Source organism: Coenobita brevimanus, chromosome 110 (assembly GCF_032717465.1).
Source record: "Coenobita brevimanus isolate Jiangsu-jjx chromosome 110, ASM3271746v2, whole genome shotgun sequence".
Lineage (NCBI taxonomy): Eukaryota > Metazoa > Arthropoda > Malacostraca > Decapoda > Coenobitidae > Coenobita > Coenobita brevimanus.
In genome coordinates, this window is record NC_137063.1 from 29,442,053 (window position 1) to 29,468,241 (window position 26,189).

The 26,189-nt window shown below is 39.9% G+C and overlaps 2 protein-coding genes across 3 annotated transcripts in view; one reads left to right on the forward strand and one right to left on the reverse strand.

Annotated features, from left to right (window-relative positions):
- Positions 1–25,947, forward strand: part of LOC145417451 (transmembrane protein 53-like) — a 208,102-nt gene extending 182,155 nt beyond the window's left edge. For both annotated transcript variants that reach the window (XM_080286145.1, XM_080286144.1), the window contains one exon: positions 23,733–25,947. In XM_080286145.1, the coding sequence (XP_080142271.1) occupies positions 23,733–23,799 (67 nt within the window). In that variant the 3' untranslated portion in view covers positions 23,800–25,947. The remainder of the gene's footprint in view (positions 1–23,732) is intronic.
- LOC145417526 (tryptase-like) overlaps positions 1–26,189 on the reverse strand; it is a 386,101-nt gene that overhangs the window by 326,692 nt on the left and 33,220 nt on the right. The gene's annotated exons all lie outside the window — the stretch shown is intronic.

The following is a 26,189-nucleotide window of genomic DNA, read 5'->3' on the forward strand; positions in this document are numbered from 1 at the left end:
TCTGAAGTAGGGTAACGAAGTCTCCACTTTACACTTCCCGACAACCCGTAATATGATTACCACAGCCAGATACAAACACTATAAACACTATTCAACAATTTTCAAGTAGTTTGGGATCCATACTCAAAAAAAAAAACACTGTGAAAGCAATGGAAATTACGAGCGCGTCTGATCGTCGCACTGGCACTAGTTCGCTCTTGGTAGTCTGTCATTTATTATTCATAAAACCCCTCACACTTTATATTTCTATTACTATATAACACTTATATATATCTACAGTCTTTATCCATAAGTTTCCTTCAGTAGTATTAGTTTATTGTCACTGTAGGGATTCAATTTCTTTCAGTAAAATACGTAGCATTCACTTTCTCGTCCTGTATACTGGCATTGAGAGTGAATGTCACTTTCATCTTCACTCTCATAACTCATAGCATTCAGACATGCTAGAGTGAAACTTTCACTTTCATTACTCCTAGGGTATATACTCGTATTCTTATAATACTACTCATTTACATTTCTATTTATGTTCTCTATTTTATTTACGTTATTTACATTTCTATTTTATTTACACTGTGTTGTGCACTGTCACTTGAAATAACTTATAAAACTATTTTCCATTGTTCACGTATATTTACATTCATTACTTTCACTTGCTGTTTACACATTATTTACACATTATTTACAATTCCACTTGCACCGTTTTACTCAATAGAAAGATCGTAGTCACTCTTTTATCAATTGTCAGCCCTTTACCTCTTTCCACACGAGGTTTAGTAGGGGGTAAAGGTCACAGAGCCATTTGCATGGGGGTGAAAAAAGGCCTTGAAGTCAGCAAGATGAAACATACGTCCTCTCACTTCGGAAGATGAGAGTACACTGATAACGCAGGGCCAGCCAGCTGCCCTGGAGGCCTTTTTAGGGGTTATTCAGAGTTACCAATATTACTTCTTGAAACAGCTAAGTCTAGCACTGATATGATTTGCAGGAAATCTAGACAATACATTATAAATTTGGTAGTTCCAGGTGAATGTAAATATCACTTAGGCTTCTCCCTTCCCTCCTTACATGTATATTTATTATGAAAATAGATTAGAGGCCTACTTAGGAGATATATAATCAGAGCTACCAATGTTAAATCTTGAAACAGCTTTGTGTAGCACTGATATGATTGGCAGGAAATCTAGACAATACATTATAAATTAGGTAGTTCCAGGTGAATGTAAATATCACTTAGGCTTCTCCCTTCCCTCCTTACATGTATATTTATTACGAAAATAGATTATACGGCATATTTCAAGGGGAAAAAAACAGCGAAAATTAGCGAACGAGTGCACGTGAGGTGTTGTCAGGTGATAATTAGCCAATTCCAGGTGTATGGCACTCTCACTTACCTTATTTCTTTCTTGTATATATTATTTGGTATAAGAATACGACATAGGGCTTATTTCAATGGATGAAATCAGTGAAAAATTCCAGGGAAGATTTACTTAGCGTAGCATGGCCGGGCAGGCGAGAGGATAGGGTAATGGAGGGGGGGTAGGGAGGGGAGTCAAGAACGGGGAGAAATGGCTAAATTGTCAACAATGGATGGGAGTACAGATGAGATTAGGAGTGCTGACTAGTGTTGGACATTGTCAGTACTGATAGATGATACAAGCCCCCACTTGGAAGCCCGGGTGAATTCAAAATAACACAGAATCACAAAAGCGACGCCCCGCGGTATGATCCCTTGCTCCCAAGCGTCACGAAAGTGACGCCCCGCGGTCAAGGGGTTAAGCAAAGAGGCGGGGATGGAAAATATTATAATAAGAAAAGATCTGAATGAAGAAGAAAGAGAAGTTTTAAAATCATTAAAGGAAGAAGTAAAGGGAAAAAATGATAAGAGGACAGAGGAAGAATGTAATACTTTTTTTTGGAGAGTATTGGATATGAAAGTAAGGAAGTGGTATTTAAGGAAATAGAAGTGAAGGTAACTAAGGGGGATGGCTGTGAAAGATCAGAAGTTGAGGAAGTGGTACGGATAGAGAGTAGGAGGGAAGAGGGTATTAAAAACGTCAAAAATAATTTGAAGGTGATATATACTAATGTTGATGGTTTCATATCGACAAGGATCGAAATTAACGATTTCCTGAGAGAACATGAACCTGATGTCATGTGCTTTGTAGAGACCAAATTAAGAGAAGATATTGATGTTCATTTGGGAGATGGTAAATACAAACTGTGGAGAAAAGACAGGAAAGAAAAAAAGGGAGGAGGAGTGATGATAGCAGTGAAGAACAACATAAATGTAGATACTGTGGAAATGGGAGAAGGCAGGGCTGAAGTGATATATATGAAATTAGAAACTGGAGAGAATGTTAAGAGAGATATGGCGGTAGTGTATGTTCCCCCAAAGACGAGAGCATGGAAGGATGACGAATACCATGAGATGTTGTCAGATATGGCTAGCTATTTGCAAAAAAATAATTGAGAAAAGCAATAATATAATTTTAGTGGGTGACTTTAACTGTAAAGAGGTGAACTGGGAGGAATGGTACTCGGGAGGCGGCGAGGATTCATGGGGCACTATGTTATTAAATATAATAATGAATAATGTGATGATGCAATGGGTCAAAGAAGAGACACGGTTTCGAGGTGAGGACACACCAGCAAGGTTAGATTTACTGTTCACCAAAGAACCCGATGTAATAGAATCATTGAAATATCTCTGTCCTTTAGGAAAAAGTGATCATGTGGTCATTGAGTTCCAGATGTTAATAGGGAACGTCGAGCCAAGAGACGAGCTTCATAGACAGGGAAGATACAACTTTGGGAAACCAAATTTTACAGGATTGAGAAACTTTTTTTGAAAATGCGGATTGGAGAAAATTCAGAGAAACAAGAGAGATACAGAGGAAGTGGGATATCTTTCTAGACCTCTATAATTTGGGAGTGGAAAAATTTGTACCAAGAGTAAGAGGGAAAGAAAACAGGAAAAAGGAGTGGTTTAACCCCTTAACCGCGGGTGTCATTCCAGAATGACGGCGACAAAACTGGACCAAACCGCGGGTGGCATTCTGGAATGATCGTGAATATTTTGAACACCGCACGTTTTCCCGGCGCGCAAATATTCTCACGCAAGAGTAGCTGTCGAGTTCTTTCACACCAGCCATCCCACACCTCCCTCCTCCAACCCCGAGGGGCCCCCCCCCACCCCTGCCCTGACCCGCGTCAGTCAGTATCTGTCCAGCTCTGTGTGTGATAATGGCGCTCCGTCCCGACTCATCGTCGCTCGCTTCCTCCTCTACAATGTTTAGTGCTAGTGTTCCCTCTACCTCTACACCGGTAAAGGAACTGCCGACGGCGAGGCAGAAGGGGTTGAGCACTCCTGAAATTAGAACTGAGCTGGACAAAACTGTAAGTACTACTCTTGATTGTGGCAGTGAAAGTGACACACTCACAGCAAGCAGTGATGATTTGGCAGTGATTGGTGGTGAACCATTTTCCATTGATAGTGACAGTGATGAAAGTGATCGTGTTGATTCCCCCCACCACCCCCAACTTACTCTGGGAAAGGAAAGGCTCCTATGGGCAAATCTGGTATTGCACGTGGGAAGGGAGTGAAGCGCAGGCTCACGTCTCCCACACCAGGCCCTAGTACGCATTTCCCATCAATTTCCCGTTCCCCTAGCCCAATTGCCCTCACATCATCATCATCATCATCTGTCGTGCCCTCTCCTCAGTCTACATCATCTGAGGAGTACGAATTACCAAAGCCTGCAAAGCGAGGGAAGGCAGGCCGTGCAGGCCGTGCAGGCAGGCCTAGAACAAAGGGGATGCGTGGCAGTTGGAGGGCAAAGCTGGGCGATAAGCGAGGCGATAAGCGGGGTAGAAAGGGTCAAGTTTCACCACGCACCAGGTCAGAAACCCCCCCGCCTGCCCCCCGCTCAGTTCCCTCACCCGCGCCACCCCCCCACTCACCGCCCCCGCACTCACCCCCCTCCCCGTTGCCTCCTGCCTCACCCACCTCCCGCTTGCCTCCTGCCTCACCTCCTGCCTCACCCATTGCCTCTACATCAGCTCCTTCTCACGGGGAAACGAGTGGAATGCAACCTGCCCCTGCCACTGAACCACGCACAGGGCAAGTTGATGCATTTGTTTGGACTGACGGTGGAGATTTCCAGCCACACAATCCACCGTTTGATATGACAAATGCTGGAATACAGCCTGCCTTCCCATGCAACGCAGGTGATGAGTTTGTTGATTACTTCCTGGCCTTCCTTGATGATGAAATTGTGCAGCATGTCAGCGATGAGACCAATAGGTATGCAACTCAGTGTGCAGCAGAAGGGCGGGGACCTATTGGCTCACCAAAGCAAGTGTCGTGGTTGCCTGTCGGGATCAGAGAGCTGTATGTTTTTTTTTGCACTCATGTTTTTGATGGCCCATATAAAGAGACATGAGTTGGAGGAGTACTGGCTCGTGGATGACATAACTACTATCCCCATATTCGGGAAGTATATGTCACGGGATCGGTTCCGACAGCTGCTTGGATACCTGCACTTCGCTGACAATGACAACCCGTCCCAAACTGACCCTTTGTGGAAAGTGAGGGATTTCCTCAACAAGATTAGGGATCGATTTATGCGATTTTTCAGGCCTATGCAGAAAGTCGTCATAGACGAGTCCCTGGTATTGTTCAGAGGACGTCTCAAATTCAGGCAGTACATCCCCAGCAAACGCCACCGCTTTGGGATAAAGTTCTTTGTGCTGTGTGACTGTGAGACGGGGTATATAATGGATTTTGTCATTTACTCGGCTAGCACAATGGATGTGAACAGGAAAGACCCCCTTGGCTTCTCTGGCTCCGTTGTAAAAGTGCTGATGGAGAGGTATTTTGGTGGTAATCATGTGCTGTACACAGACAATTATTACACAGCACCGAAACTCTCCAAATACCTTGCTGAACACGGCATTGGCACTGTTGGCACTGTACGGAGCTATAGGAAAGAGTGGCCTAGTTTCCCGAAGCATCATCATCATCCAGGGGAGATGTTCACCTGAAGAAGTCAGACAAGCTTCTTGCGATCAGGTGGCATGACAAGAAGGTCGTCAATATGATCAGCACCATCCACAAGGGGGAAATGAAGAGAACTGGGAAGGTCAGCTACAGGACGGGAGAGCCAATCATGAAGCCTGATGCCGTCATTGATTATAATGTAAATATGAGACTCGTTGATAAGTCTGATATGATGATTGGCGAAATAGACTGTCTCAGGAGAAACACCCGATGGTACAGGAAGGCTTGCCTGCACATGCTCGATATGTGCATGCTCAATGCCTTCATTCTTTACAAGACACAAGTCGGGGGCATAAGGCAACCATCACTGAGACAGTTTTCCAAGACTGTCGTGCAGCAGCTACTTGAACGATTTGGTCAGGTGACGGCATTGATCCCGAGGCGACACTCTGACACACAACCTGACCGTCTTGAGTGCCGCAATTACATGAGCCGGCACCAGCTTGTGAAATTGCCTCCTAAAGCAGGCGGCAGGTTGTCACAGGGCCGCTGCAGAGTATGTTCAACCACCACACGAAGGCCTACGACGAGAAAAATGAGCACACACCAGTGCCTTGAATGCCAAGTCGCTCTATGTGTAACCCCGTGCTTTGCTGAGTACCACTCTCTGAGTAAATACTGAAAGTGACAGTGATATATAGTGATGCGACAGTGACGTGCTTTGCCAATAATTGTATAATGGATAATGTAGTAATAAGGGATATTTTGCCTAGAAAATAAAGGAAATATTGGCCAGTATAATAAGTGATATTGTAATAAGAGAATCTGCGGCACTTGTGGAATTCTGCGGCACTTATGTAATTCTGTGATGCGCCAGTGACGCAATATAGTAATAAGTGCATTGTAAATATAATGTACATTGCCCATATTATATGTAAAATAATATTAGAAGTTAGAAAGAGTGAAAAGATCGCAGGAAACGTCAGTGAGCGGGTGCCGCCGCAGTGAAGTGAGGCGCAGCCGCAGTGAAGAGCGGGTGCAGCCGCAGGGAAGTGCCTTTTACCTACCTCAGTGAACACAGAGTGGGTGTTTATCGTATGTACAGTGTTCATATATGTTTATATTACTATTATGAGAGAGTGGTTGGCATTTGGTACTGGTGTGTGGGGCGTAAAATAGTTATTTCACACCCCTCACTTCTAACGGCTCTCCCCGTCCTGTGAAAGTCAACGAAGTCATGAAACCTACATCAATGGAAAGCTGAAGGTTTGTACTTTCTAATGGTACCATTTTTTTCTCTAGCTTTATTCTGTGCAGAGTTATTAAGGTTTAAAGGTTTGTTTACATTTGGCTGAAACCCCCGTGGGAGAGGACAGTCAGACCAAAACAATACCCGCGGTTAAGGGGTTAATAGAAGGTGTATGATAGCAAAAAAAGAGAGAGATAAGGCGTGGAACAATTGGAGAAAGAGAGGTAACAAGAGAACAAAGGAAGAATATAAAAGAACAAGAAATGAATACACAAGAATACGTAGAGAAGAAGAAAGGAATTTTGAAAAAGGTATAATAGACAAATGCAAGGATGAACCCAAACTGTTTTATAGATTTGTTAATGGCAAACTGAAACAAAAGGAAGGAATCACCAAACTGAAAGTAGAAGGAGAGATCTTTAAGGATGCGGCAATGCAAGCAGAAATAATGAACAAACGTTTCCAGTCAGTTTTCACTAAAGAAAAGGAGCTTGTGGAAGGGGAGGGAGTGATTAGAAATGTTCCGGTGATAAGAGATATAAAAGTGGAGGTACAGGAAGTGTATAAATTACTGGAAACTCAAGATGTAAGGAAAGCCCCAGGACCTGATGGAGTTTCTAATTGGGTACTGAAGGAATGCAGAGAACAACTGGCGGATAAAATTCACAGTTTAATCGTATGCTCACTGGAAGAGGGAAAAGTGCCACAAGAATGGAAGAGGGCAAATGTGGTACCAATTTACAAGGGAGGAAACAGGGAAGAACCCCTGAATTATAGACCAGTGTCTCTAACCAGCATGGTCGCAAAATTGTGTGAGAGAATCCTGAAAGACAGATGGATAAAATATCTGGAAGAGATGAATATTTTGGCTGAATGTCAGTTTGGATTCAGAAGTGGAAGGTCATGTGTTTCTAACTTGTTGAGCTTTTACTGAAGAGTGATTGACGTGGTACAGGAGAGAGATGGTTGGGTGGATTGTGTGTACTTAGACTTAGAGAAGGCCTTTGACAAAGTACCTCATAAGAGACTAATGTGGAAACTAGAATATATAGGAGGACTGAAGGGGAAACTTCTGGAATGGATGAAAGACTTTTTGAGAGGCAGACAAATGAGGACAGTAATAAAGGATAGGATGTCTGGATGGAGGGAAGTAACAAGTGGAGTCCCTCAAGGCTCGGTGAACACTGCAATCATGTAATGCTCCTGATTTACGTAAATGATATGGTAGATGGAGTGAACAGTTATGCAAGTCTGTTTGCTGATGATGTAAAGATCTTGAGGAAGGTAGAGGTTGAAGAGGATTGTAAAATACTGCAGGAGGATTTGGATAGGATACATGATTGGAGCCGGACCTGGGAAATGATATTTAATGCAAAGAAATGTAAAATATTGGAAATGGATTAAAGTACCAGGAGGCCATCACTGAATTATTTGTTGGGTAATGAATTAATCACAAAAAGGAAAGAAGAGAAAGATTTGGGAGTGCTGGTCCAAGATAGTTTCTCACCAGAAAAGCACATTAACAAGATAGTTGGAGAGACTTATAAACTCTTGACTAACATAAGAGTAGCATTTCATTATATGGATGAGGAGATGATGAAAAAATTGATATTGGCCATGATCCGCCCCAGGTTAGAATATGCAGCGGTAGTATGGTCCCCACACAAAAAGAAAGATATAAACAAGGTTGAGAGAATACAAAGAACAGCAACCAAGATGGTCCCCAGTCTGACAGACCTGTCATACAGAGAGAGGCTGGAAAAACTGGATTTGCCTTCCTTAGAGGAAAGGAGAAAGAGGGGAGACATGATTGCAGTGTTCAGGACCATGGTGGGAGTAAATAAAATTGACCGAGAAGATCTGTTTGTATGGGATAAGAGGACACGGAATGAAATTGAAAAAGTCAAGCTGCTTGGAGGATATCAAGAAATATAGCTTTCCTTACAGAAGTATAGACTTATGGAATAGCCTGGACAAAGAGATCGTCCAGTCTAAAAACTTAAACGAGTTTAAAGCTAAATTTGACTTATTGAGAAACAGCGACGGAAACCCACGAGCGTAGTACATTCCGTGTACAGTCATCACAATTAGGTATATTAGGTAAATACTTAAATATTTGGAACGACTTAGACAAAGAGGTGGTGCATGAGAAAAACATTCATGTGTGTAAAGGTAGACTTGATAAATGTGGATATGGAGACAGGACAACACGAGCATTGCTCAATTCCTGTATACTACAAGTAGGTAAATACAAATAGGTAAATACACACACACACACACACACACACACACACAGACGGAGCTTTTTGTGGATCGTGGGGAAATAATCACCGAATCAGTGGCGAAAAGGAGACCAGCCTATTGTGATTATGTGAATGAATACATCAGTGGTGGTCCCGTCTGATATTAGTGAAAAAAAACGAGGATTTCAGTCAAACAAGAGTACAAAATACTGTGGAAGTAGAAAGATTTTGTAGGTTGCATCATGGCGGAAGGAGGTGGTTCATTGTTTACATCTGATGGCGGTGAATTGGCGGGCTTCTCCTATGAGGACAAGAGTAAAGGAAGTACTAAACTGAACCAAACAAGAGTAGCAGGAGTGGAGAAAATGGCAGAGAGGAATATCCAGGACTTAAAAAAGGTATGGACAATAATTAGAGAGTTGGAGGAATGGACCTTAGAACAGGAGAAAGAGATTAAGATACATCAGACCAAGTTGGGAAGCGTCTGCACACTCAGTGCTGAAGAGATGGGCAAGTTACAGAATTAAAATTGAGTAATGAATCTGCCTCAAATGAAATAAAACAGCTCAAGGGAAAATAAGAGGTTGGAAGAAGAAAGGGACAGGATGAAAAGTAAACTAGATGAGCAAGAATCAAAATTAAGGATGCAAGATGAGCATATTAACCCCTTAACCGCGGGGTGTCACTTTCGTGACGCTTGGGAGGAAGTGATCATACCACGGGGCGTCGCTTTTGTGATTCTGTGTTATTTTGAATTCACCTGGGCTTCCAAGTGGTGGCTTGTATCATCTATCAGTACTGCCAATGTCCAACATTAGTCAGCATTCCTAATCTCATCTGTACTCCCATCCATTGTTGACAATTTAGCCATTTCTCCCCGTTCTTGACTCCCCTCCCTACCCCCTCTCCATTACCCTATCCTCTCACCTGCCCGGCCGTGCTATGCCAAGTAAATCTTCCCTGGAATTTTTCACTGATTTCATCCATTGAAATAAGCCCTATGCCCTATTCTTATACCAAATAATATATACAAGAAAGAAATAAGGTAAGTGGGAGTGCCATACACCTGGAATTGGCTAATTATCACCTGACAACACCTCACGTGCACTCGTTCGCTAATTTTCGCTCTTTATTTCCCCTTGAAATATGCTGTATAATCTATTTTCGTAATAAATATACATATGAGGAGGGAAGGGAGAAGCCTAAGTGATATTTACATTCACCTGGAACTACCTAATTTATAATGTATTGTCTAGATTTCCTGCCAATCATTTCACTGCTATATATTAGCCGCTGTCAAGAGGCTAACGTTGGCAGTCATGCATTTCCCTAGGTAGGCCACCACCCCGGCCCACCCTTATCAGTTCACTCTAATCTTCCAATGTGGAGGTACGTCTGTTTGCTCTTGCTAACTTCAGGGACTTTTCACCCCCATGCAAAGGGCCCTGTGACCTTTACCCCCTACTAAACCTCGTGTGGAAAGAGGTAAAGGGCTGACAATTGATAAAAGAGTGACTACGACCTTTCTATTGAGTAAAACAGTGCAAGTGGAATTGTAAATAATGTGTAAATAATGTGTAAACAGCAAGTGAAAGTAATTAATGTAAATATACGTGAACAGTGGAAAATAGTTTTATAAGTTACTTCAAGTGACAGTGCATAACACAATGTAAATAAAATAGAAATGTAAATAACGTAAATAAAATAGAGAACGTAAATAGAAATGTAAATGAGTAGTAATATAAGAATACGAGTATATACCCTAGGAGTAATGAAAGTGAAAGTTTCACTCTAGCATGTCTGAATACTATGAGTTATGAGAGTGAAGGTGAAAGTGACATTCACTCTCAATGCTAGTATACAGGACGAGAAAGTGAATGCTACGTATTTTACTGATAGAAATTGAATCCCTACAGTGACAATAAACTAATACTACTGAAGGAAACTTATGGATAAAGACTGTAGATATATATAAGTGTTATATAGTAATAGAAATATAAAGTGTGAGGGGTTTTATGAATAATAAATGACAGAATACCAACAGCGAACTAGCGTAAGTGGGAAGGTCATACGCGCTCATAATTTTCATTGCTTTCAGAGTGGTTTTTATTTGGAGTATGGATCCCAAACTACTTGATAATCATAGAGTAGTGTTTATAGTGTTAATATCTGGCTGTGGTAATCATATTACGGGTTGTCGGGAAGTGTAAAGTGGAGACTTCATTACCCAACTTCAGAGGTCTCCACAAGTCCTACGGTAATCGACGAAGGCTCAACAAACATCCCAGGAGAAAGCTGAAGGTATGTGCCATATGCATATGTAATTTTAATTTTCTAGGACTAATAACTGATTTTTGGCAAATATTTTTTGAGAGTCTGTCGGAGCCCGAATAACCCCGCTGGAGACGCAAAACATTGGGAAACATGCCCACGGTGTAAGGGTTAAGGAAATCAAGGAGCAACACAAGGGATGGAGGAAAATTCAAGAGGAAGGAAATATACATTTAAAAGAGATTATAGAACAAAGCAAGGAAAAGGAAGTGGTTAGGGTACTAAGAAGTAGAGAATCTTTAGAGATGTAGGAGACAAGAACAAATGTGATAATTTCAGGAGTAAAAGAAAAATGTATGACAGTAAGGTTAGAAAGAGAAAAAGAAGAACTGAGTAAGGCTAAAGAGATGATATCAGTAGTTATGGAGGGTAACAACGAAGCTCAAGGAGAGACTGAAGAAGTGTTTGGGTAAGGAAAGTACGAGGAAGGAGGGGTGAGGGCACTTTAAAGTTATTTCGCAGGTAATGGTAAATGAAGTAATCAACAGAACATGGAAATTATCAGAAAAAGAGGAGTTCAAGAATGTTTGGATAAGAAGAGATGCAAATGAGGAAGAAAGAGCTAAGATAAAGGAGCTAATAAAGGAAGGAAAGGCAAAAAACGAACAGAGAATGTAGGAAGAGAAGACAGTGTTCTGTTGGCGAGTTATGGATCAGAAATTAAGGAAGTGGTACCGATGGAGAGAGGGAGAGAAGAGGGAATAAAGAACAACGAAAAAAGTTGAAAAGTGGCATATGCTAATGTTGATGGTTTAATATCAGCAAGGTTAGAAATAAATGATTACTTGAGGGTACATGAACCAGAGATTATGTGCTTTGTAGAGACCAAGTTAAGAGAGGATATTGATATCCATATGGGAGATGGTACATACAAACTGCAAAGAAGAGACAGAAAAGAAAGAACAGGAGGAGGAGTGATGATAGCAGTGAAGAACATCATCAGTGTGGAAAATGTGGAACTGGGAGAGGGTAAGGGTGAAGTGATAAATATGAAACTAGAAACTGGAGAGAATGGCAAGAGAGACATCACAGTGGTATATGTTCCCCCTAACACAAGGGCATGGAATGATGAATACCAGGAGATGTTGTCAGACATGGTTATTTATCTGCAGAAAGTGATTGAGAAAAGCAACAACATAATTCTGATGGGTGATTTTAATTGTAAAGAGGTGAACTGGGAGGAATGGGAGTCAGGAGACAGTGAAGATTCCTGGGGCATTATATTGTTACATATAGCAATGAATAATGTAATAACCCAATGGGTCAAAGAAGAGACAAGATTTAGAGGTGATGACACACCAGCAAGACTACATTTACTGCTGACCAAAGAACCTGGCAATTGAATCTTTGAAATATCTGTGTCCTGTAGGAAAAAGTGATCATGTGGTCATTGAGTTCCAGATGATAAAAAGGAACGTGGTGCCTAGAGATGAGCTTTATAGGCAGGGAAGATATAACTTTGAGAAAGCAAACTTAACTGGATTGAGGAAATTTTTTGAAAATGCGGATTGGAGAAAATTCAGGGAAACGAGAGGTACAGAGGAAGTGAGATATCTTTCTAGACCTCTGTAATTCAGGAATGGAAAAATGTGTGGGAAAGAAAACAAGAAAGAAGGATTTGTTTAACAGAATGTGTATAACAGCAAAAAAAGAGAGGGACATGACATGGAACAACTGGAGAAAGAGAGGTAGCTAATAATAGAGGAAGAATATAGAAAAACTAGAAATGAATATACAAGAATACGTAGAGAGGAAGAAAGGAACTTTGAAAAAGGTATAATTGACAAATGTAAGGAAAAACCCAAATTGTTTTATAGATTTGTTAATGGCATATTGAAACAAAAGGAAGGAATCACCAGACTGAAAGTAGAAGGAGAGGTCTATGAAGATGTGGCAGTGCAAGCTGAAATAATGATTAAATGTTTTCAATTGGTTTTCACCAAAGAAAAGGATTTTGTGGAGGGGGAGGGAGTGATTAGAAATGTAGTGATAAAAGATATAAAAGTGGAAGTGCAGGAAGTGTATAACTTACTGGAAACTCAGGATGTAAAGAAAGCTCCAGGACTGGATGGAATCTTTACTTGGGTACTGAAAGAATGCAGAGACCAACTGGCGGATAAGATTCACGGTTTAAGTGTGTGTTCTCTGGAAGAAGGGAAAGTGCCTTGGGAATGGAAGAGGGCCAATGTGGTACCAGTTTATAAGGGAGGAAACAAGGAAGAACTCCTGAATTATAGACCAATGTCCCTGACCAGCATAGTCGCAAAATTGTGCGAGATAATCCTGAAAAGACACATGGATAAAGTATCTGGAGGAGATGAACATTTTGGCTGAAAGTCAGTTTGGATTCAGAAGTGGAAGGTCGTGTGTTTCCAACTTGTTGAGCTTTTACTGAAGAGCGATTGACATGCTACAGGAGAGAGACAGCTGGGTGGATTGTATGTATTTAGATTTGGAAAAAGCCTTTGACAAGGTACCCCACAAGCACCTAATGTGGAAATTGGAGCACATGGGAGGACTGTAGGGAAACCTCCTGGAATGGATGAGAGACTTCTTGAGAGACAGACAAATGAGGACAGTAATAAAGGACAAGATGTCTGGATGGAGAGAAGTAACAAGTGGAGTCCCACAGGGCTCGGTGTTAGCGCCAGTAATGTTCCTGATTTACGAAAACGATATGGTAGATGGAATGAACAGTCATGCAAGTCAGTTTGCTGATGATGCAAAGATCTTGAGGAGAGTAGAAGTCGAGGAAGACTGTAAAATGCTGCAGGAAGACCTGGATAGGCTTCATGATTGGAACCAGTTGTGGGAAATGAAATTCAATGCAAAAAAACGTAAAATATTGGAGATGGGTAAAAGTACCAAGAGGCCATCGCTGAATTATATGATGGGTAATGAACCAATCACAAATGCGAGAGAAGAGAAAGATTTGGGAGTGCTGGTCCAGGATAGTTTGTCACCGGAAAAACACATAAACAAGATAGAGATGTACAAACCCTTGACACACATGAGAGTGGCATTTCATAACATGGATGAGGACATGATGAAAAAATTGATAGCGGCCATGATCCACCCCAGGTTGGAATATGCAGCAGTAGTGTGGTCACCTCACAAAAAGAAAGATATAAACAAGTTCGAGAGAATACAAAGAATCGCAGCCAAAATGGTCCCTAGCCTGGCATATCTGTCGTACAGGGAGAGGCCAGAAAAGCTGGATCTGCCTTCCCTAGAAGAAAGGAGAGAGAGGGGTGACATGATTGCAGTGCTCAGGGCCATGATGGGAGTAGATAAAATTAATAGAAAAGACCTGTTTGTATAGGATGGGAGAGTAACAAGAGGACACGGAATGAAACTGAAAATGCCAAGTTGCTTGAAGGATACCAAGAAGTATAGTTTTCCATATAGATGCATAGACATGTGGAATAGCCTGGACAAAGAGATTGTCCAGTCTAAAAACTTAATGGAGTTCAAAGCAAAATTTGACTTATTGAGAAAAAGAGATGGAACCCCATGAGCACAGCTCATTTCCTGTATATCACAAGTAGGTAAATACAACTAGGTAAACACACACACACACACACACACACACACACACACACACACACAGTGTGAGGGAAACCACCAGAAAAAGAGGACCCGATGTACTTTCAGTGCTAGATCAAATATTTACTAGGCAAGAAAATGATATTGACAGTTTAATATATCACCCTCCGCTCGGCAAAAGCGATCATGCAGTACTAAATTACAACTTCAGGATTGCATATGACATAGTTAACAGCAATGAAATTTACAAAAAGAGCCTAAACTATAAAAAGTGAAATTATCAAGACCTAAAGAAGTATTTCTTAGAAGTTGATTGGGAAAATAAGCTTAAAGGACAAGATTTAAATGCTGTATATAAAATATTCTGTGAATTTTATGAAATAGGAGTCCAGAAATACATCCCACAGCACAAAGAAGCAGATAAGAAAATACATAAATGGTTCAATACAGAATGTAAAAAATCAAAAGAAAGAAGAGATTTGTTGTGGAATAGATACAGAAGACACAATAGTGAAAGGACGTATAATAATTACAAACAGGCAAGAAACGATTATACAAGAATAAGGAGGGAAGCCCAAAAACAGTTTGAGGAGGATATAATAAATAAAAGTAGTGATCAAACAAAACTGTTTTACAGCTAGATCAGAAGCAAAACCAAAGTAAAAGATATAATACAATCCATTACGGACGAGGGAATCACTTATACGCAAGAGAAAGATATTTGTGAAGCACTAAATAAGAATTCCAATTAGTTTTTACAGAAGAAAAAAATTTTGAGAGGGACTATGTGGAACATGCATGTCCACACATACTACCAGATATACAAATAGCAGAAAAAGTAATACAGGAGGAGTTAAGTAAATTAGACAGAGGAAAAGCAAGTGGTCCTGATGAAATTTCATGTTGGGTACTACGAGAATGTGCAAAGGAGTTAAGTAAACCATTATTTTTAATTTTCTAGAAATCTTTGAGTCAAGGTAAACTACCTGATATTTGGAAGAAAGCAAATATTGTCCCCTTATTCAAGAAAGGAAATAGACAAAATCCACTCAACTACCGACCAGTATCACTGACCAGTGTTGTAAGCAAGATATTAGAAAATTCATTCATTCATTCATTGCCAGACGCCATGTATCCCAGACGGGGTGGCCAAGGGCTTAGAGTTAATTGTTTTACAGGGAGGGGCACTAATCCTCCACCAACCCCACTTGACACGTAGGGATGCCAACAGCATCTGGTGTTCCCAGGCGGTCACCCATCCAAGTACTAACCAGACCCAACGTTGCTTAACTTCGCTGATCGGACGGGAAGCGGTATATTAGAAAAGCTTATAAGAAAAGCTTGGGTAAATCATCTAAAAGAACACAGTATGATAACAGAAAGACAGTTTGGTTTCAGAAAAGGAAAATCATGTGTTACTAATCTGTTGAGCTACTGTGACAGAGTAACAAACACAATACAGGAAAGAGAAGGATGGGTGGACAGTATCTATTTAGATTTCAAGAAAGCTTTTGACACAGTACCACACTAAAGACTTTTATGGAAACTGTACCATCAAGGAGGAATTCGAGGCAAACTGTTTTGTTGGATGCAAGATTTTCTCATAAAAAGAGAAATGAGAACAGTACTAAAAGGAAACTACTCATCATGGAAAGAAGTGACTAGTTGAGTACCACAGGGTTCAGTGCTGGCACCAATCATGTTTTTAGTGCATGTAAATGATATAAACAGTAACACTGGAAATGAGAGCTATCTGAATATGTTTGCAGATGATGCAAAAATTCAAAGGAGAATTACTAACACAGACTCTTGTAAAGAGCTACAAGAAGAATTAAATAAACTTCATGAATGGAGTAATACATGGTAAATGGAATTCAATGTGGACAAGTGTCATGTAATCAATTTTGGTAAAAGTGGAAAAAGACCTGATTGGGATTATAAGTTAGGAAATAAAACCCTATACACATCAGAAAGAGAGAAGAACCTAGGTGTGATTATCAATAACAGACTATCTCCAGCTGACCACATCAGCGAGAAGGTATGGAACATGTATACACTTCTTGGAAATATGGGAACAGCATTCCCATACATAAATGAAGACATGCTAAGAAGGATAATAACATCATTCATTAGACCAACCCTGGAATATGCATCATTAGTCTGGAGTCCTCATCTCAAAAAACACATAGACAAGATTGAAAAAGTTCAAAGGGCCGCTACAAGATGGATACCAAGCTTAAGGGACCTAAGCTACGAAGAAAGACTAAATAAACTGAATCTACCAACACTACAGGAGAGAAGGAAAAGAGGTGACATGATAATGCTATATAAGTGCATATCAGGGAAGGAGAAAATAGACATAAATGATTACTTAACATATGGAGAAGCATCAGGAAGAGGACACTGCAAAAAACTGCATAAGAAGAGAGGTGATAAAGACGTAAGGAAATTGTTTCCCAAACAGAGCAATTGATCAATGGAATGCACTACCGAATGAAATAGTGTGTGCCAAAACAATTCACAAATTTAAGGATATGTACGATAAATATGGTTTAAGACACGGGACAGTACGAGCTTGACTCATTCCTGTAAAGATACAGTTAGGTAAGAACAATTAGGTAAGAACACACACACACACACCAGTCTTGTCATTAATTTTTCTACTGCTCTTTCAGTCTCCAAATCCTACAAAGCTGTTCCCCCCCCTCCCCCCTACCTTTTCTTTTTCCTCCCCCAACTAATCACAACCCTTTACAGTAATAGCACATTTTACTTTGGCATTTCCAACCAAGCACCCTTTTTATGCATTCTGTGCTTTTTTACCCCTGCATAGTTGTTGATTTTATACATGGGTTTTATTCGGCTTTGTGTAGAGTACAACTCTCGTTTGAGGAGACTTCCACATACAGCTCTTCTCAGGAAGTTGGAATCAAAGACCTTTCATCTTATTAACTCTCCTTCTCTTACTGGCTCCCTTCAACCTCTGTTTCTTCACTGCACTGTTGCATCTTAGATTTCTTTTCTGTTGCAACTTCAGTGGTCACTGCTTCTCTGAACTGTCTATTTGCATCCCTCCACCACTACAGCGGGCATGTAGCACCTGTCTGTCTACAAACTCTCATCCCTTTTCTATCGAACTCTCTAAAGCAGTAGTTAACCGTTACTCCCGGCCCTTCATGTATGCAACAGGTCAATTCTGGAACTGTCTCCCTCTGATTGTATTTCCTACTGCTTATGAACTCCAGTCTTTCAAGCACATTGTGTTCTGGCATCTCAAAATGAATGGATCTTGATTGTGGCTCTGTGTTATCATGTTTTTGTTTTTTCTTGGAGGGAACAATTTTGCAGGCTTCTGGGCTTTTGGTTCTTTCTTTCTTGCATTTAAAAAAAAAAAAAAAAAAAAAAAAAAAAATCAATATGCATTTGCTCCCAGTTCACTGACCCTAACTTCTCCTCCTACCTTTTGTTCATATTTACAAGCCATTGCTTTTCTCAGCTTCTCCATGTTGTCATTAACCCTCAGTCCATATAAACACACTCCATAAACTCTCCCAGTCCATGTTATTATCATTGAAGTCCATAATGGAACATACAGTTTTGTGATCTTTGCATTACATTTCTCGGTTGCCCTTTTTACTGTAATTATCTGATCTATACACCCCTACTTTTTCTAAATCTGCCTTGTTTCTCACTGAATTTTCTTTAGTTTTACACCCTTTCTACAAATACCATACCTTACCATACACCATCCCTGGTGTATTTAACAGGCTGATCTCTTCATGACTCTAATGTAATCTGGAAAAGAAAAGTCAGTTCAGAGGCTGAAAGAGGACCATAGCATCATGAAGGGGTGCTTGTATTCGTATTATCATGTGAGTGTGAGGCAGTAGTATGGCATTGGACTAATCATCCTGATGCAGTTATGTTTTGCACTCCTTTTTAGGAGCAAAAGCATTTCCTCATTTAGAATATTTTGTGATTCTTTAGATATACAGTACATGTATTAAGTTGGGGTGCCTGGCATCAGTGCACACACTACCATCAGGTGACTTAGAACTGAATGACAAATTAAATAGTTTCTTGTAACCCCAGGAACCATTTACTTTACTGGGCAGTATCAGCATAACAAATAAGTGGAGTAGACTGTAGCACCAGTCGTACAGGGCAGTACTCCCGAGGTTGATGGCAAGCTGGTGATAGCGAGAGCTGGAGCTCCCGTTTCACCAGCCCTCAGGACTTGATCCTGACCATCTCCCTTTGCTGAACATTTTCAGTGCATTCATTTACACAGAGAGTAGGCCAGCATGCTCTCATATTACCTCTACTTTCAGCTGTCTACACCACACTACTGTACATGCACATAACATATCACACCTTTGATTCACGTCTTTAGTAATGGCTGTTGCAATCTTACTATCAAATGAGGAGGTACCTCGGATTGCCACCACGGGCAGGGTAGGGCTGGTGGCACAGGGTCCTCCCGGTCACCATCAAGTGACTGTGCCGGCAGCGAATGTTGCTATTTCTGGGAATGCTCGTCAGAGAGGGGGTGACAGTGCGGCCTTATTCTTTACCAACATCTGTGCCCTTACCACAAATTTAAACTCAGTTAATTTCTTCCTTCAGTCCTTATCCACTTTGGCCCTTTTCCTCACAGAACCACAAATCTCACCCTCTACCGATATATCTCCATTTTGTTTTCCCGGTTACCATCTCCTTACAAACTTCCGTAACAAGGGCGGCACCTGTTGTTATATCAAATCCCAATATGCAGTTGACACTATTTTAAACTTCACTTCATCCAGTTTTGATTACTCATTATATAAATTAAATTGTCAAAACATTACCAAATATATTTGTGTAGTTTATCGTTCCCCCAATGCTTCTTCGGAACCCAGTGTATTGATTCCATATCCACTCAGTTGAGTAACCTTGATCTTGCCCTTGGCACCGAAATAACCATTTTGGGTGATTTTAACATACAGAATGTTGAATGGTTATTGCATTCCGCCCGGACTGACGACGCTGGTCTAGAGTGCGAGCTGTTTGCGGAATTGTTTAATCTCACCCAGTTGGTAAAGCAACCAACCAGAATACCTGATAATCCTGACCATAATGCCCATCTCTTGGATTTATTCTTGACAAATAATCCAGATCAATATAGGATAGAGGTACTGTCACCACTTGGATCCTCTGACCACAATCTCATCAAAGCTTCATTAGTTAACCCTCCTACACCTCCCCGTTCTGAACCTGTCAGGATGACCTGATGGCAGTTTGATAGGGCAGACTGGGATGGATTTAGAAATTATCTTGCTAATGTTCCATAGCAGTCTTTCTTCTCTAGTGATCCCAGTTCTACCCAGTCCCACATTTGCGACTTAATACTAGCTGGTATGGATTTATTGTTCACTAAAAGATTGAACTCTCCAAAATGGTTTGATGGCAACTGTGCCAGAGCAACAGCCCAAAAGTCATTAGCATATAACTCTTACTTAAAATCAAAAACATCTGAATCACTCTCCCAATTTAAAATTGCTAGAAATCATGCAAAAGCTGTATTAAATCTAGCGAAATCAAACTTTCTTCAAAAGCAAGCATCAAAACTACTTAACAACCCTAACGACAATAGAATATTCTGGTCAACTCTTAATTCTTTCAATAATAACTTTAACAAGTCATCTTCCATTCCCCCACTAAAATCTTCAGATGGCAACATTACAAATGACCCACATGGGAAAGCAGATATCTTTGCCAGTACCTTTGCCAGAAACTCTACCATAGACAATACCAGCTAGAATGTCCCAGTACTGGAACTTGATTTTCCCGAAATTAACCCACTTAAAATACAGACAAAATACGTAAAATCCATCCTAGACAATTTACCTACCAAGAAAGCTCCAGGCCCAGATGGAATTCCGCCAATTGTTTTGAAAAAATGTTCCCCTGAACGTGCCTCTGTCCTAGCTAAATTATTCAGACTATGCATACCTACTTCTTTATTCCCAAATTCATGGAAAGAAGCCAATATCCATCCAGTTCTGAAGAAAGGAAGTTCGTCTGACCCCTCCAATTACAGACCAATAGCTGTCACATCTTCTCTTGGTAAGGTATTTGAAACTTTAATTAATAAGCACATTGTTAAACATATTGAATCCAACAACTTAATTAGTGATAGACAATATGGATTTCACCACGAAAGATCCACCATTGACATACTCAATCTCTTAACTCATATCATCCATCAATCAATTGATCTTTTTGGAGAAACTCATGCAGTAGCTTTTGATGTCTCTAAAGCTTTCGACAGAGTATGGCACCGTTCCCTGCTGTCCAAACTCCCTTGCTATGGACTAACGTCTTTTGTTCCTTTGATTTCTTCATATTTTAGTGACAGGAAAATAAGAGTAAAAGTAGATGATGTATATTCCAGTTTCCACTCAATTAACGCCGGCATGCCACAGGGATCAGTTCTGGCGCCAACCCTATTTCTGGTTCATATTAATTATCTCGTATCTGTCACCCACAATCCCTTTCACTCATATGCAGATGACTCAACACCACATAGTTCATTCACACTCAGACATCCATTTACAAAGTCTAATATCTTTACATCTCAACTCAGTACAGCCATCTCCATAAATCAAGATCTATCTACAATCAGTGAATGGGGATAAAACAACCTTGTCTCTTTTAATGCTAGTAAAACTAAATATATACAGTTTACTAATAGACAGATATTGCCAGATTCGTACATTACCTTCAGTGCTACTAATATTCCCATCACCAAAAGTATTGAAATTCTTGGCGTCTCACTTAACAGTGCCCTCAGCTGGACCTCTCATGTCAGATCACTTGCTAAAACCGCCTCAAAGAAACTTGGATTATTGTACAGAGTCCGTAACTTCTTCGCCGATGAGCAGTTAGCTATAATTTATAAGAGTCATGTGTGCTCTCAGCTTGAATATTGCTCACCCATGTGGAATGGTTGTGGAGAGGTTGCATTAAGACAACTAGACAAAATTCAGAACAAAGCTGTTAGAATCATTAACAACCCTGCCATTACATATAAACTACCTCCCCTTCAAGTAAGAAGGAATGTTGCCTCCCTTGCATTATTTTACAGATATTTTTTTGGCAAATGCTCAGACGAAGTTGTGTCCATGGTGCCACCTCTCCATGCCTTCCCTCGTGGTACACGGGCATCTGGTAGTGCTCATGACTGGAATGTAACTCAGCCATATTGCAGAACTTCTGCCTGTCAGAATTCTCTCATTCCCCGAACTGCATCTCTCTGGAACTCGCTTCCCCAGAGTTGTTTTCCTCCAAATTTCAACCCACAACTGTTCAAGTCTGTTACAGATATTTTATGAACAGAGGACACCAGTAATCTGGTATATGGATTATTTTTTTTTACTCATTTGTTTTTCCTTCCTCCGTCTGTTGTTTGGGGGGGGGGGAGTGAATGTCTGGTGATTTAGCATTATGGAGTTTGAGCCAAATGTTGCCCATATAAGTTTAAATCCAAGGATGGTTGTCGAGTATTGCTCACATAATGCTGCTAAGGGGAAATTGACAGGCAACTCTTGCCTGAACTGTATAGACTGAGTAGGCAGGGCCTGAGCCCAGCCTTAATGGGTTAACAAGGGATTGGTTGATGAATAGATATATGGTTTTTATTGCATAGGATAAGAAATATTTCAAGACACGTGAAAGATTTGTTGATAAAGTATAGGTTTGTGTGTGTTGAGACTGTAGTCCAGTTCAGAGAATGAATACAACTTGGATGGTGAAAAAGGTGTTCTATACTCCATTTATCTGAACCATGGAATTAAAGCTTACCTGAGTCTCAATCCTCACAGCTTACTGGCTGTTTGTTTGAAGAGAATTTCGGTGATATAGAGCTTGTCATGTTCACATTTCCAACCTTATATGGTGTAGCTACAAGTATCGTTAACAGCTGAGTGGTAATCTCACATGTTGACCCAACCAGGGAAATTGATGGGTAGTACAGATTTATTAAAAAAAAAAAAAAAAAAAAAAAAAAAAAAAAAAAAAATAGTAGTGTAATGTACATCCAAGACATACTCTAACAAATTAAAATTCCCTCATGACAAGCCCGCTCAGACCCAGGTTCCTGCATTTATGACATCATCATGCTGAATATAGATGCCAGTTTACAGTATCAACCATGGTATTTCTATGGTGATTTAATGCATAATTCAGTGTTGTTAATGCAAAGCAAAGTAGTAATATCGTCATTTAAGCCCAAAAAGCTCAGTTTATTTTTGTGTAACATTCATAATTGCCGAATAGAAATCCTCATTTTGTTCAAATGACTGGGAATATGGATGACTGTCATACTTATCTAAATTTAAGCTGGAAGTAATAATATGAACAGCGGAATGTCATTTACCTTTGTTAAATAGCATTTACAAATTTTACAAATATACAGTATTTAGTTGATAATAGAAAAACCAAGATAATGAAGCGGGATTGTATGACTGTCAGCAGGAGAGGGAAGGATGAATACCTTCAATATATCTGCTACTTATGCAAACCCATAAAATATAAGTTTTACGATATATCATTACCAAAATGGCAAATGTAAATACTCTTCAGTAAGGTCAGTTGATAAAGTGAATTTCATTGTCCTGAATATAACAGTGATAGGCAGTGAGGATGCATCATAAAGACTGTCAAAATTGTAACCAGGCAAAAATTGGTGGGAACAGCAGATTTAATCCACCCCTCATCATCCTGCTGAGAGAGAGAGAGATTGTTTGTCTTTTAAAATTTTTAATGTCAAACATGAAAATTTAGAGGAGAGAGGACAAGGAACTGCTCCAGAATTGTTCAGAGTGGGATTAGATTTTTTTTTTTTTTTTTTTTTTTTTTCAGCAACATTTGTTGCATCCTCAAAGGGTATATCAAACTGTTTATTGAGATGGATAAGCCTGATTGATATTGATGTACGGCAGACTCAAAAGTTTGCCTAATAGTTTACCATTTATAATTTACATTTCCCTCTGTTGACTGCTTTCCTAAATTGAGAATGACTTGTTATGTTTCTGTGTCCATAGATGATTTTGATGTACTGCTTCAGGGAGGAAAGTGACAACATGCCCAAACTATGACACAGACTTAGTGGAATGGTAGAATTTTGTCCCTGCCTCTGCCTTATTAAGATAAGGTAGAGCAATTTAGTATGTAGAATGGTACAGCACCTCATAATTAGACATGTGAAAGTAGGTAGATAGGGTAAATAGCATGGCATGATTTTTTTTTTTTTTTTTTTTTTTTTTTTTTTTTTTAAATAGGAATAAAATTATCTCTTCCTTATTTTTTTTGTCTCAACTTTCAGAAAAATACAGAGGACTAACAGCTGGAAAAGATTACACTCCATCAACAACTTTGGAATATCTAACTGAAGTTAAATGTCCAGACATACCGGTAGCTGTGGCAGCACAGTAGGAGGCCTGAGCAGATATTCCCTTCCTTCATCGCATGCCTTCTCGCTTTGTCAAGCAGGACAGTGTAAAAGATAGCATTCTTGTGAGCATAGGAGGCTTTCTTCAGAAGCACCTCTTTCTTAGCTAATTATCTTGAATATCTATATGATGCCTAAGTACTCTGTTTTATGTTATTCATATCATTTTAATACAGAAGTAGATTGCATGAATAACATAGAAGAGAATATCAATGTACCATGTGCAAAAATAAACTGGTATGAAAGATGCAATAGAAAGCCTCCTAAGCCGATGAGAGTATGACACAAAGTGATATCAAGGACTGGCATCCTCAACATTTTTATCCCTGTATGGGACCAAATTTGTTGTTCACCTTTTTGTATCCGTAGACATCATCCATTTTATTCAGGTAAACACTCAGCAGTTTTTTCAGAAAGTAATGCTAGTATTCAAAGGTTGAAAAGTACTTCAGTTCATTCACTTTGTTAGATTCACTCAGATATTTTCATTCAGGATGTAGCCATTTTATGAGAATGTAGTTCACCTGAAAAATGTTGTATAAAACAGTCAGAAGATAAAGTTTTAGTCCACCACTTAGTTTGTTAGGGTTTAGAGAGGTGTTTATATCCACCACCTGTTAAGCCTTTGAGGCAGTGGTACTTCCTTCTTTTGAATAAAATAATTCTGTAGTATCCAGAATAAAGCATAAAATCTTAAATGTCTTGGAATTCTCAAGGAGTTAAATGAGGTAGGTTTGAACCTTCTGGGGTCACTGCCTCCCTCAGCTGAATAAAATAGCCTTGTGGTAACCAGAATAATACAGTATTACCTATCTTCATAGGGTGAGTGGTGTCCTTCATTTGAGACATGGCTCTTTTATTGGAGAAGTTACACACAAGATCAAGTAGAGCAGTTGAATTATTGTTTGACCTCTCAGGGCATAACCTAAAAAGAGTTAATTCCCTGGGGCCCAGCAGTCCTCCCTTATCCCAGCAGATGTTAACTCCTAACCCTTGCCAGTCACCGTTTAGACACTTATGATGGAGTGTCTAGACTGAAGTTAGCCAGGGTTATCTTACTTAGAACTAATGTGATGTTTTCACAGGTGTGTACAGTGTTTTAACATGTCAGTGGTCATCTGTCTATCTATCTGTCTATCTATAGCTAGATGGCATAATCCCATAAGAGGTGGTTAATTGTTTTGGAGTTAGTTGCTTTACAGGGAGGGACACTAACCCTCTGCCAACCTACTTGCTGACATGTAAGGAACACTTGTGGGTTGGTTATATGGTTACCACCCAGCCTTTGTAAATGGTTTCCTGTAAACCAGGAAACCATTAGGCTCGTCACTTAGTGTAAAGTCGCCAGAAAAGGAAAGCTGAATAATGAAAACTGACAGGAAAGATTAGGGAAATAGGAAGAGGAGAGCAGACACAGGAAAAGAATGATAAAGGTGAATGAAGTAGGCAGCACTACATTAAGTGAGAGGAGTGGTCATACAAAAAACATTAAAAATAGGTTTAAGTGCTTGAATTTGATGATGTAATTTTTAGTTTATTCTTGCTAACACCAGCCAGTTTTAATTAGTGCTAGGAGAGACATTTTGTTTTGAAGAAGTTAATGGGGGCTGTATAATAACCCCACCAGTTCCTAAAGCCTTTCTGAAGCTTAGGCAAATTGTCTGAAGATAGCAAGAATTAAATGTAAAATATATCATCCTCTACACACTTGACAGACTTGTCAACAAGATCAATCCTTTCACACCTGACACTCTGCACATGTTCTCCCTGACACACCACATAGAGGAAAACAGTGTGGAGTGCTGCCATTAGGTGACCAAGGCCAATGCAGGCAATCCATGTTGGAGCCTTTGTAAACGATCCGATACGACGATTGAATTGGGTTAACTTTCTGTGGCTAACCATTGTTTCTTGCAACACTGGGATTGAGAATACATGCTTGCAAACCAGAATTCATCTCACTACCCCCTGGGCTACTACTTTATGCCTACTTAAATACAGAAATTACCTCCCCCCCCCCCACACACACTTTTCTTTTCCAAACTATGAGTATGGGGTAAAAGTTCCATGTTTAGCAACAATCTGTAGAAATTTGAGAACTGTCTGGTTATATATATATATATATATATATATACAGTATATTTATTTATTTATTCAGGACACTCAGATATCTAACCATCACCAACTTAAGTAAACAATTATCGTATCTGGTTTTAAGAGTTTTTATGAAATTATTTTCTCAGCAGTGTGTGGCACAGGAAATCATTATCAACAAAATTGGATATGAGGTGGAACATTTGTTAATTGTCCTTGACCCAAAGAATTCTAGAG